Consider the following 14,356-nt stretch of genomic DNA (forward strand, 5'->3'; position numbering starts at 1 on the left):
GACAGGTCAGGGGAGAACAGAAACCAGCTTCTGTGTAACTTCCAGAACTATCACTCTGTTGCTGGGCGAGCCCCTTTATCCCTGTTTCTACTGGGCATGAAAAGGATGCAACTGTCTAGCCTGCTGGTGGTACCGGGACTTGTGAATAAAGGTTAATGTCCTCGGACAGTTCCTGGGGTAGAAAGAAACAGTGTGACACTGTAGTGGCACACATTTCTTGTCTAGAAGACTCTTCCTCCGCAGGGATAAGGGGGGAGATACATGGCTTTACACAGTGCCACAGACCAGGGGTTTTTACCAACAAAGGGTGTCTCAGAGTACTGAAGGTTACAAGTCTGAGAATAAGGGTATCAGGGTGCTTGTTTCTCTGGGCATGACTTGTAGGTGTTTGCCCTCTCCTTGAGATCTCTCATGATCTTCCTTCACAGTATCTGTCTCCTAGACTCTTCTTAAAAATGAAACAGAAATACTTATCTGCAGATAGCAGGATAAACCTTAGAATGCAGTCAGGAACTATGCTAGTCTAGCAAAGTGGCAGGAGTAGATGATTTTTGAAGGTCTATGCCTAATTAGTCCCTGGATGGTGGCTAGGTTTCCAGAAACAGGCATGCCTTCTCTCTTCTTGAGTGGCGTCAAGCCCAACTAGACAGCTGGTGGTTCTTACTGACATGGACATGGGAGTGCCACTTAGTGCATGTTTATGCATACCTTGCCATGCTGGTGGTTGTTTCGACTCAGAGGCGTTACATCTGAATAGGTAGGAGTGTTTAGTTGCTCTCTTCCCTTGGCAATTTGCACCGTACTTCCTGGAACCATGACTGCTAGACTACAGGAAGAAGCTTTATATTTGTTTGTTTATCTTCTGCTAGATCATTCTTGAATCATCTAATGATTGGAGTTTTTGTTAGTCTGTTTCTTGTGGGGACCATTATAAGCCCAAGTGCCTTGACATCTTTTAATATATGTATGTGTGTGTGTGTGTGTGTGTGTGTGTGTGTGTGTGTGTGTGTGTGTGTGTGTGTGTATGTATATGTATGTATATATAGTGTGTGTATGCATATAAATATATAATAAATATTAAATATATCATATATGTACCATGTATAATATTACATAAATAAATGACTCTTTAAGGCTTTGTCAAGCAACCTGAGCGTCATCTGTCCCTTCTTCCTCCTTCTCTGTTGACCCCCTTCCTCCACCCAATTGGAGTCGCCTCCCTACTGTTTCACTTTCCACTTTATGTCACTTGTATCCTGCTATTTTCCTTCAGAAGGCCTCACACTTGTCCCTTTGTTCTTTTCTGGTTTTTGCGGTTACTCAGGTTATAAACTCACATCTGAGGATTTGGAACAACACATGGGCAAGAACATGAGGCATCTGGTGTTTCGAGTCTTTGTACCTCACTCAATGTGATCTTTTCTAGCTCTATCCGTTCACCCCAAAATTTTATGATTGATTTCACTTTTTATAGCTAAATAGTACTCTATCGTGTGTCTATACACTATTTTCATTATCCACTTATGTCTTAAAGGACATTTAGGTTGATCCCAATTACTATTGTGAGTGAGCACTGCTAGGCGAGTATACCCACAGGAAAGTGAAACTACCTCCCCTCATCAAAGAAGCCTCTCTTTAAAGCAAAGAAAGATCACCATGGAAGATTACAACTGGGCAAAATGGAGAGAAGAAGATATCCTGGGAGCCCAACCTCCACAGATACATCTACGTCACAGCTTTTGTGTCTGTGAAGCATGAAACATCACAGAAGTGGGTTGGAATTACCAGGACGTCTGCTGTGAAGCACCTTGTTCTAGAAATGGTTGCATTGACAGACCTGAAACAGTAACAATACCAATGGGCATATTAACCAGTAAGAGGGATCGCCCACAATGCCTGCTAGGAGAATTAACCTCATCAAGGGATGGACATCCTTATTGGTTATCTTATTGGTCCAATGAAACTACACGCACACAAACAACAAATAGGAAATCAACAGATTGTGTGTGTGTGTGTGTGTGTGTGTGTGTGTGTGTGTCTGTATTTACACATATCTATCTCTACCCCTCTCTATCTGTACCTATATTCTATTTATATGTTACTACATGTAACAGTAGTCAAAGATAAACGAGCTATCAGCTTGAGGGATGGGCTGAGAGAGGCTTGAGGCAGGATAGCTGAGAGAGGCTGGAAGGAGGAAAGAGAAGGTATTCTAATTGTACTTTAAGTGACAACATAAAAACTTTAAAAAATATACAAAGTCTATGCAATGGTGTTTTTCTATTATTTTCTTTTAAAGACATTTATTGAATTTCTTCTATTGAGGGAACAACAACGACAAAAAGGGACTCTCCTGTTGACTTTTTTTTTGCATACTTGCTTTAAAGACGGCCTTTCTAAAAATACTCAGTCCTGAAGTGTTAGGGATTAGTATTTCAACAAAAGAATTTGGGGACAGAAGTAAACACAAAGGCAGAAACCAGCACTAGCCCTTGCTATCACCCCAAGCACTCTTAAACACACTGGCTCGAGTATGTAAGCGTTATATTTCTTCTTTTGGATGGTCAAAGTACTGAAGCCTCTTCCCTTGGGCCTTTTCCATTCCAGTCACTGGTAGAGTTTAGGCCTTTAGGTAAGTTCTCTGCGTCCCACTGTGGCTAGAATGTGTGTGTTACAGGAGATTCGGGCGTGCTAATAATTGAGGCCCTTTCATTCCTTTCTGCATGAAATGAGTGGAAAGTGAATGTTTAGTGGACTGAGGTGGATCTGGACAATGTGTTTGAAGAAGGTGGATATGTTTCATATGGATATACTAGCGTTACAAATTATCCTTCTTTGTACACATTCTTGGTGAATGTTTTTCTCAGGCACTGACTTCAGAGTCATGCACTTGTTCTCTAGTAGCCACTGGAAGCACAAAAGGCTGGTCAAAGGAGAACATTAGTATCCCAGGGGTCAGTGGGAGTAGAAAGCAGCTTTCATGTGTGAGTGGCAAGCATTTATTCGTTTATGTAGTACACCTCAAGGTCACTTGAGAGAAGTAGATTTGAGGCTAGCTAGCAGATAGCTGTAACTTGAACAAAGGAGTAATATTTAGCGTCAACCTCAACGGGAGATGCTATCCCATAATATGACTGGCTTACCTATGTGGTGTGTATTGAAATTTATTAGCAGGAAATGACATTTCATATGGATTAGTTAAGGTAATCTACTCTAGAATTTTCATGTGCATGGTAAAAAAATGATTATTCTGATTTTAGCTGTATCTTATTTTCTTAGGAACTTTTGGTTTAGGGAAACCATGGTATTTCCCCTTCACTGCATCCTATTGGAAAAGTATATGTGGTCTGATGGAAAGGAGGCGGTGCTCTCTGAGTTCTGGTCTGTTCTTCTTCAATGAGGACTTTGGCAACAAAGGTGAGTTATGAGAAGCTCTACTGGATACATCTTTCTCTGGTTAGTTTTGAGTTTTCCTTTGATGTGAGTCTTTTATTTCATACAAATTCCAAGGCCCCCACATTTGAGTTGTTCTGGGCTCTTCAATGAGCACAGGCCTAAAATGCAGTGCCCTAGTAGTGTCTACATAGGTCCTGGAACCTGGGGATGGTCCCATCACCTGTTATTTTCAATCTCTCTCTCTCTCTCTCTCTCTCTCTCTATATATATATATATATATATATATATATATATTGCCTGTATTTATGCATACATTATAGCTTGTTAAAATAAAAAAATGAACAAGTGTAAGAAAACTGAAAGGAAAGGCAAGCAACTGCACCAGGTATAACATAATTGTTTTTCTCAAAATAATTTTACATGTTGTAACTTCTGTGATACTTGTGTGAATAAGAACATTACTTCCTCTTAAAACCAGCACATTTTCTTTGGGAAGTAAAAGTCCTTAAACATAGGAGAGCAGGTCCAATCATCTTCATCCATCTACATCATCATGACCTTTACCTGCTGTCCAGACACAAGGGCCATTCACATGGCAGCCCCTGTGAATGGGGATGGGCCACCGTGGACCAGCTAGAATCTGTCATCCTGGATTTGTATGCTGAGTGAATATTTGAACGTAATTTTAAACTCTGATTAAGCAAATGAATTATAAATGGGTTAGGAAACTTAGACTATACCCAACCAGTCTCTATCCATTTCTATGTGAGGAAAAGATTTCCTGTGGCCATTGCTGTGTAACCAGCCTGCTTACTCTCTGCGTCTACAGAACCTGTGTTTGCATCTATTTTTATTTCTTTACCTGGTGGTTCTCTTATCATAAGAGTCAAATCTTGTTGCCGGTGACTTTAACCCATTTTGCCATTACATGTCTTGTTTATTGACACAGTGGTTCTCTTATCATAAGAGTCAAAGTCTTGTTGTCAAGTGACTTCAGCCCATTTTGCCATCGCTTTTCTTGCTCATGGTTTTTGGTTAGGAAGGCAGCGGAACTTGCCGTGGCTTCTGGAGCTGGAATCCTGTTCCAAAGGAACAGATGATTTGATAGTGTTGGCACTGTTCTCCAGCTTTTGAAATCTTTTCATGGTGAATGTGTATTCTCCACACAGGGCTCTCACAGCAAAATGGCCCAGGAGAGATGGAAGGAGGGAGCCCAGGAGTGGCTCTGATATCTGTGACCAAGGAGTATGAAGACCACAAGGTGGCTGTCCAGGAACTCACTCTCACCTTCCACAGAGACCAGATCACAGCCCTGCTGGGGACCAATGGCGCAGGGAAAACCACCATCATGTGGGTCCCATTTTAGAGAATTTATTTCCCTTTTCCCCTTCCTTCCTCTTTCTCTTTTCCCCTTCATCCTTTCTCTTTTTTGCTTCTTCCATTTTTATATTTCCATTGTTGTTTTGCTTTGATCTCAACATAGAGCTTGAAGATTCAAAAGAAAGCACAAGTCTCTCTCCAAAGCCCCTCCCCCAGTAGCCCTCAATCATGTTTTAGACCTGGAGTAGATTCAAGTAGAGAGGTGAACGGATATCTTTTAATGTCTCAACGTTTTATTTTCTACAAAATAATACATCATGTTTTCCTTTAATCTTTTGAAGTCCTTTGATACCTACTGAAGTATGACTTTGTTTGAATAATTATAGGAAAAAAAGCAGAGAAAAGCATTGCGAGCTTTAAGAATTTTTCTTTTTCTTTTTTCATCTTTTCCCTTTGGCGCTTTCCGTGCTAAATTCTGGATTTTGAATTTGGATCCAATAGTTTCAGACTTGATTAAAGAATTCGATCATGTAGCCCTGGAGGAGGAAAAAAATGTTTAAATATCCAAAGCCAAAACCTTGAACTGGTCGTGGCACAGTGCCTTTATTTAAGGCTAACTGCCAAAATTATGGAGTGTATCTTTTGAGCAAATCACTTCTTATTCTTTTTTTCACCAAATGTGCACAGGTATAACATATGATTAGTAAGAAGGATGCGAAGGAGGTGGCCTCAACCTTAGTACAAAAGGCAGAAAAATGATGTCTGTGGAGCTCCAGCGAACTCTCCTTGGAAATGAATCAAGGGAAGAGAGCATGGAATGTTTGCATTTGTACCTTGCAGGCTGAAATAGAGCTGGCAGTCTCTCCTTTCTAGAACTTGCAAATTGGGAATGGCTGAGTTATGCAAGCAGTAACTCAGCAAACCTTTGCTAGCACACGGATTTTATGAGGAAAGCTTGGCGTGCTCGTCTGGCTGATGATGAGAATCAAATAAGAAGGTTCTGGGTGTTTCAGGGTTCAGTAACTACTTGGCTTTCAGTGACATTTGGAGTACGTTTGGAGTTATCTGAAGTGCTTCCTTCTTGCTTACTGGCAGCGCTTGGAACCTGAGAGCCAAGTGCTAAACTGGATCTTTACCATTTGAAATGAAAGGCCTTTGAGAATCATAGAGAGTTGATACAGTTGAATCTCTGTGTCCACGGATTCTATTTCCGAGGATTTGCCTAGCATAGATCAAAACTACGTAAAAAGTATTGCATCGGTCCTACATATGTAGAGATATTATTTTCTTGTCGGTATTTGGTCAACAATATAATATATAGACAATTTAAAGTACACAGAAAGATTATATAGACTGTACGCATGCTGTCGTTTTTATACAATGAACTGCAGTATCTGAATTTTGGTATAAGTGGGTTGTACCGGATCCAACTTCCAAGGATACTGAGAGATCTCCACATTTATTACCTTATTATATTCCTTAAATAGGTTTGGAAATAGTTATAACAGAGTTGTTAATTGAAATTTCAAGGCATAATTTTTGTGCCACATGGTTATATGGGTAGTTCAGTGAGGGTTGACATACTTATCTAATGTCAGAGCAAACACCACATTGAAGAAATGGAACCTTTCTTTTCCCTTTCAATATTTTTTGTGTCATCTTTTGGCGCTAGCTCCCAAGTGGCCACTGACCTACTATATGCTATCTCTTATTCTCAAATTCCATATACATGAAATCGTGTCTACACTATTTTACCTACACCATCACCCAAGTCTGTCTCACTGTGAGAAATACAATCACGCTTTTTCCCCTGGGAGGCAGGGCACATTCATATGCCCACCTTTCATAGTGGGACACTCCAACATCCCCATGAATTCCCACATTTTAACTGACTGTGTGGAAAGCAGCTCAGCAGGGGTGAGTTCCTCTTAGGCTGCATAAAAGGAACTGGGATCCAGGGGCTCATTGATGTTCACAGCATCCGGGCGATGTTTATGCTGATCTTTGTTCTCTGTAGATCCATGTTGATGGGCCTCTTTCCTCCTACTTCTGGAACCATCATCGTAAATGGCAAGAACCTGCAGACAGACTTCTCTAAGGTCAGAGAGGAGCTGGGGGTGTGTCCACAGCACGATGTTCTCCTGGACAATCTCACTGTGAGGGAGCACCTAATGCTCTTTGCCTCCATAAAAGCACCTTGGTGGACCAACAAGGAGCTACGGCAGCAAGTCAACAAGTTAGTAAGCAGTTACTATTCGCCCTTCCTCCCTCTGTCCTTCCTCCCTTATGCAGGTGAAGAACACAGAGATATTAAATAGTATCATCTGTTTCTATAAATATGAGGAGAAAAATAGCAAATGATTCCTATACATAAAGGTATAACAGAACCCACAGCACTGGGGATCTTAGAGAAGGCTTTTCTTGAGAAGAACTAGATTTATTTGGATTGTCTTTGAAATGGGGGAAGAACTGAGACAGCTTGGGAATGTGGATAGGAAGGAGGTAGAGGTGTTGTGTATCTGAAACAAAGGGAGCCTCTCTCTATCCTGAAATAAGCAAAATACAAAAGAAGACAAGGAAATGGGTTGAAAGAACTGTATTTGGCATGCGAAAGAGCATTGCGGTTATGAGACATGTAGGTGTGAACGAGCTGAGGACTGCCATTGACCTGAGGTCTGGAGGGCAGATTTCTCCACAGCACAGCAGATGCACAGCCTTGTGGGTGGGGGGCTGTAGACAGAGAAGCAGCAATCCCCCTGTTGCTGTCTCCTCACTGATAATAGCACAGGTGAAGAAGCACTAATAACAAAACTAGAATAACAGACAAAAGGCAGAAGTCATATTATTCTGGTCTCCCACAGCCTGGAGAGTAGTGTGGGCTACATCACGGCATGATTGTGAGCGTGAGTGGAAAAGGGGACACGTAGGAAACTAAGGAGGAGACAGGTGGTGGTATGGGTTGATGGGGAAGATTTGTTTTTTAGCAGTGAAGATAGGGGCTGAGGGAGAAGTAGGTACTGGAGCTCCTGAGAGGTCTCGGGAAATGGAGAGTATGTCGTGGTCCCATTGGAAATTATCTTCCCAGAGCAATGTGGAGGCTGTCTTCAATTTGCAGACATGGTAGCTAATCCTCAGAGAAATGAACAACTCATCCAGGGAAGTGACGTCAGCCCTAGGGCTCTTACAGGCCAAGCACATTTGGATGCTTTACTCTGGATTGCATCATGTAGGAACAGAGGCTTCTAGGGTGACAAGACTGGCCGGGTAGGGAAGAAACAGTTTCCAGGCCAGTTTAGTGCACTGCCTTCTATAGCCAAATAAAAATTGTTACTAACCGTGATCAATGGGTCTATGAAATAATAGGTGGTAGTAGCTTTAAAATTTGGCCAAGATATGTCCCTTAGCAACCTTTAGTAGAGATCTTAAGGGACTGAGGGAATGCCTGCTCCTTATGGATGCCATCCTCTGAAGCTTCTCTGAAGTTTTCACTGAGCAGAATTGTCTGGGTATACACACGAGATTTGAGATGGATGGGGCTAGGTAGTGTTACAGACTTTCTTTTGTTAAAAATAAAACAAGACCTTACACGCAAAACGGGGGATTTGTGTATGTCTCAGAGGCCAGGAAGTAAAAGCAGAGTATCAGTAGAAATCCCCCTGCAGCTCCATGTGACGGTCTCTTAGCACGAAGTTTCAGTAGAAAGTCCAGAGTGCTTGAGTGGAATGTGCCGCTGCACAGATCTCCTTTGCTCGCTCTTGGAAGAGCTGGGTAGTAAGATCATTTCAACTCGTGATAGCTGCCTGTGTTTTGACACCAGCTATGACAAGGGCATATGCAAAACAAATCAAATGTCCCCCCTGGACATATGCTCACTCTCTGAGGTTCAGATGCAAGTCAAATTCAAACCCATGGAAAAAATCCTCAAGGGACAGGAGGAGCCCTTGTGGAAAGTGGCATATGGTACCACAACGTTTGTATAATTGATTCTTTCTCCATTTCCTTTTCTTCCCCCTTATTGGTATGTTCTCTGCTGTAAAATGCTATTCTATTTTCACTGCACAATATCTTTGGAGAGTGAATGATGGCATAAATAATGTAAATAACAATTATCTCTTCAACATATGGAGAATGTGCTTAATTTGTATTATTTAAGACCACCTCAAACTTGAGTTAGTCCTAAATATGAAATAACTGAGTTTTATATGGACTACATATATACTAGATATCCAACTGGCTGCATTCAACATATTCCTTTTAAACTATGAAAGCATAGGTTGTTTCAATTTCTTTTGCATATTTTTAGTTATATAAAACAATGTGTTTCATTATAATCTTTTCAAATATCTTTGCCATTGTACTTTGTTCCCACTTACACCCTTTGTTGTTTATTGTCTCCTCCTCATGTTTGTACTCTCCTCCTCCCAACTAAATTAACTGTTTGATTTTTTGTCAATTATATGTGCATATTTATTTAAATCTAGAGTCTACATACTTATTTAAATGTGAAAATCTATGTCTATGTTGAGTCATATTGAATTCTACTGTGATTGAGACTGGTTGCTTAAATCAAGCTCCTGACAGTGCTACATAGACTTCATTTTCTTATTCGGGTGCCAGGCAACCTTTAACAGTTATCAATTCACAGCATGTTACCTAGCAACAAAGCCAATTTACACAAAGGCAATCAGAATGAGATCATGTTTTAGGACAGTAGTTCTCAATTAGAGGGAGGGAAAACTGAAAACATCTGATTTCGAACCAGCGTACTTCTGATTAGTGTTCTGTAACACAGCTTGTTTTCCTTCAGGTCTGAATTCATTAACATGCGAGTTCAAGGGAGGTAGCCGATCTTGTAGAATCTGTGAAGGAAACACTTGTCAAAAGGCAGATACTAATTGTTCTGCTCCTCCTTTGGTCTATGGAAGACAAGAGTAGCCAAGAGACCTGGAGTCATTAAGATGCTGTAGTATTGCTACTACCAAGAATTTTGATGGACATCATGGAACTCAGGTTGGGGCAGGTTATCTTGGTATTAAGTGAGGTCAGTGTGTGAAAGCGGAGCAGAGAGAGAATGATGGATTGAGTCATGTCTACAGTAACCTGATGATGATGTCAGATGAGGAAGAGCAGGCCAAAAGCGAATGAAGCAGAGGGAGGACAGCCAGCAAGTAATCCTGGCCCCTCAGGAAGACGGGAGGATTGGATGCTTCTATTCTGTGCTGGGTCAAGTGAGATGAAGCCTGATACCCGACCTTCCTTACTACATCGCCACAAGTAATGAACTTCAAAAAAGAAGTCTGGGGGTGGAGGGAAGTCTTTCAAGGTCACTTAAGGAGAGAAGGCAAGGGAAGATTGTAATAGCACATATGCTCAGCTTTACTTTTTCAGCAGGAACAGAGAACTAGGATACTGCCATATTGGGCAAGTGAGGTTACGGGATAGTGTGAAGACAGGAATTGTAGCATCACTTCCGCCACTGCTGATCGTGGTCCAGAAGAGAATGCATGATTGGATGGAGCTAGAGAGGAGATTGCTTGATGGAACATTGCTGGTTATAAGGCATCTAAGGGATCATGTAAAGAAGCTAAAGATCATCTCTCTAGAGAGCATAGTTGGTGTAGCAATACAAGGTGGGAGTAGGCAAGGCAGAGCATCTGGAAGCTTTATCAGCTTTCAGCATTATTTTAGAGCCAAGAGTGCATATGCTGGGAATTGTCCCCCATGCTGGAATTTCATATTTGGAAGGCAGAGGCTAGATTGAGAGATTAGGAGCTCAGAGTCATCCTCTGTTGTGTAGTACATTTGAGATCAGCCTGGGCTGCATGAGAACACCTCTCATGTATATATATGTGTGTGTGTATGTATGTATGTATGTATGTATGTATCTATCTATCTATCTATCTATCTATCTATCTATCTATCTATCTAGAGGTAGAGATGCAGATGAAGACATGGGTTTGAACAGAAGTTCCCTGTACAAGTGAACAACTGTCCTCCTAGAAACTATAAAGCCTTAATCAAAGGTCCCAGTGCTAGGTGTAGGATGCCTTCCTGTGAGTTATTTGTCAGGGATACCCCAGAGGGTCCTCAAAACAATAGTGACTATTGCTACAGCTCATAGATGTTCACAAGAACTAGATGGCAAGACTCCATCTCTGAAGACAGCACATTCATTGGTTGTAGGACATAGAGAAATGAAGTTGGAACTGAACTCCTCCACTCTCCTGACTAGCATTCATAGTGCTGGAAAGTGCAACTCAAGCCGCTTGGGAAGATCAGTCATCAGTAGTCTTATTTAGTTTGAAACTTGAGAACTACAGTACCAACTTGATAGACAAGGTATGGCTATTGTGTGATAGGAGCATGGTGGTGTTAGTGGTGACCAACCACTTTCTTCTTGGAGTTGAGGTCTACTCCACAGGAGGGAATTTACGCCTAATCTGGAAACCAGAAACCTTTTGAAGAGCCCATGGCTAGGGAGGTCATGGACCCTATGGGAGAATCTCATACTGTTGTTTTGTTAAATGAATGTGGTGTCAAACTGCTTTGTTTTTTATACCTGTAGAGCAGTGCTACTCTCAGCCGTGGGCAATGAAGCCTCTCTTTGCAGTAGACACACGCAATGTAGAGACTCATAACTAATCAAAGGGTTAAGAATTAGGGACTGTCGAGTTCTCAACCCTGTATGTGATGTGTATATCATCTCCCCCAGAGTAAAAGAACATTGTAGAAAAGAGGACAGGAAGAATATAAGGGAAGACAGAGAGGAGTGCTATGAAATGCTGTCACCTGGATTTGATAGGTCCATTGTCATCATGAACTTACAGCAGCTGTGGCTACCTGCAGGCGACACTAAATGAGGCTTCTCAATATTTTACTATGAATATGGGAGGGATTCATGAGGCCCTACTCTTCCTGAAGGAGATGTAGGGAATTAATGGTTGCTGGAGAAAGTGGAGTTATTTTCTTCGGTAGTAGCCCATGTTGCAGTAACACACCCTCTTACTCCTGTTTATGCAGATAACTCTAAGTAAACTTGGTAGAGCTAAACAAACAAACAACAGAAACAAAGTCAAACAAACTGAACAAATAAGGAACCAAAAAAGCAAACAACAACAACAATAACAACAACAACAACAACAACAAAATAACAAAACAAAACAAAACAAAACAAAACAAAAAACCCACCACAGGAAAGTAAGAGGGACTTGTTGGAGGAAGAAGAGTTTCTGTGGGAGAGGGATGAGAGGAAGTAATGGGGTATGCAAATCAACAAAATATATTTATATATGCATAGCATATCAAGGAATGTGTAAACCGAGGAATGTAAGCAAAAATGATTTTGGTGATAACCAGGGACTTAATGCCAAAGGAAAGAAGACTTTAAGGGAGTGAGGGACAAGGAAAAGTGAGTTTTCTCTAGTGAGAAGATTATAGGGTATACAGTTGAGGTATAGATGGAGTCAGTAGAGGATATAGAGAAATGAGATTCAGGAGGTAGGACTGTGTGCTCGGTTGAGAGTTAATGACATTAGTGGAGGCAGAGAAGGGCTACGCCATGTTGGATGTGAAAATTTTAAGAATCGAAAGAGAGTAATCCTAGGAGCAGGTCAGCCTAAGAATACACACAGAATGGACATATTATAGCAATATGGTTGCAGTGACAGCTCCCAGTGACCTGGCTGCAAGGCTGTCAGTTTTAGAGAAAGTGGGGAGAAGTGGCTTGAAAGTCACGATGAGTCACCTGCCCAACAACTAGACCTAGAAAGACGGTTTATGATGGGTATAAGGCCTGCTTCAGGGCCATTTGTCCCATCTTATCTAGGCTTCATTGTGTGGCCTTCCCTTTCCTGAGAGAATAGGATTTTTGTCGTTATGTTTTGCATATGTCATTCATTTCCCTCCAAGTCCTGGCAAGTGTTTTACAACTTTCTTTGGAACACACTCCTCAAACATCGCCACCTTGCCCAATCTCACTGTCCATCTGGCCGACTCCGTCTGCTACTTCCTTTAAAGTCAGAGGGCATTCCCACAGAACCTGGGGCTTAGCTTCTTTGTGTTTCATTGTAATTTCTTATCTGGCTTTTTCACCTGACTCTGAGTTTCTTGAACCACAGACAAAATTTGATTTATTTTTCTGCCCCTAGCAGGTGGGTAACAGGCGCCATGCATTGTAAGGGCTCAATAAACTTTTGCTGAATAAATGAATGAATAACTGAAGTGAAGTTTCCAAACAAATTTTTGGCACATAACTGGAACTTGATAAGAGGAAACTATTTTCCAGTTTCTGTGCTTCTTAGCAATGTTCTTATTAGGGAGATTTCCTGTCCTTTTTTTTTTTATGAGAAATCAGAAATTTAAATTCATAGAAATTATCCATTTTCTTTTGATTTGTCAAACCTCCATAATTAGAAAAACATTAGCCTTCAAGTAATCTTGGACTTTAAAATCAAAGGAAGCAAACAAACACAAAAGTCCCCCAAGTAGTCAGGCAATGTTTGCAAATGGTTTACTTGTTTTCAATCTGCTCTAAGCATGTGAGCATGCCCTAAAACCAGCAGCCTGAGAATGACCAGGCTTTGCAATAGGGTCCCACTTCAGCCCCCAGAGGAAGGCTTTCATATATTGTCCTCAGACAATACCCAAGAGCCCCAAAGTCCTTACAATATAGCTTTACCTGGAGAATAGTCAAATCTCTTGTCTCCACTGACATTAACTGGTTTTGTAGTCATTGATTTAAAGGCCAGGGGTACAGTCATCAACCACATCCATCCACATGAGATGCTGGGAATGCAGATACATGATACAGGCCTTGAGCACTGTCCATAGAAGAGACAAACAGGAAGCACTTTGCTATGAGCACATGCAAGTTTGAAAGCACTGAGATATTTTTTTTAAAACTTATTTTCTTGTTCATCTTGCTTGCCACCTCATTTGTCATTAATACACACTCAAATGGAGTTAATGGGATCCTGTCCTTCTCAGTGTTAAAACAGTCCATGTGGAAAGTTGTTGGTAGAATACAGAGTTCAGGGACTTGCTGAACTGAACTATCTTTTCTCCTCCTTCCTGTTAGGGTCCTCTAAACCATAGTGACACCTAGAGAAGAGCATTTTAGTCTTGCCTGAGATTTGGTAGAGATTTAGCACACAGGAAGTGTTCTCCGAGTCTTGGATTAAACACAAACTGCCTTAGCTCTCTGCTGAAAACTAGACAGTAAGACGCTGATTCGAGCACTCTCTGTGTGTCAGGAAGAAAAGACAAGAAAGAATGAAACTGACAAGAAAATTTTCCTTATTCATCAGGCAAGGAAGTCCTTGTCATTCACTTGCTGCTTTTCTAGGAACCTGGAAGCATTCCAGGAGCCAAGTGTCCTCGAAGCTCAGCTGTATGGAGTCCTTGTGATTCTCCTGTATTCTGCACCTGTCTAGCAGCCTTCTCCTCCCTCGCTGCAGAGTGACCCTTACATGGTTGACTGTCAGGTAGTGCTGAGCAGGCCTGTCACTCATAGGGAGGGACTCCACTCTTGCTGGTTAGGAAAGGTTTAAATGGAAAGACCTAAAATAAATAATGAGAGTACACAGCCATTGTGTGGCCTTTAAAGCATAGTGGTGTTGGAACTGTGCGAGAAAAGAGATAA

The 14,356-nt window shown here is 41.4% G+C and overlaps 1 protein-coding gene across 1 annotated transcript in view; it reads left to right on the plus strand.

Annotated features, from left to right (window-relative positions):
* Abca13 (ATP binding cassette subfamily A member 13) overlaps positions 1–14,356 on the plus strand; it is a 502,723-nt gene that overhangs the window by 234,503 nt on the left and 253,864 nt on the right. The window contains exons 36-38 of the mRNA XM_063273790.1: positions 3,280–3,417; positions 4,566–4,746; positions 6,734–6,952. Of these exons, the coding sequence (XP_063129860.1) occupies positions 3,280–3,417; positions 4,566–4,746; positions 6,734–6,952 (538 nt within the window). The remainder of the gene's footprint in view (positions 1–3,279; positions 3,418–4,565; positions 4,747–6,733; positions 6,953–14,356) is intronic.

This window comes from Rattus norvegicus, chromosome 14, assembly GCF_036323735.1.
Source record: "Rattus norvegicus strain BN/NHsdMcwi chromosome 14, GRCr8, whole genome shotgun sequence".
NCBI lineage: Eukaryota > Metazoa > Chordata > Mammalia > Rodentia > Muridae > Rattus > Rattus norvegicus.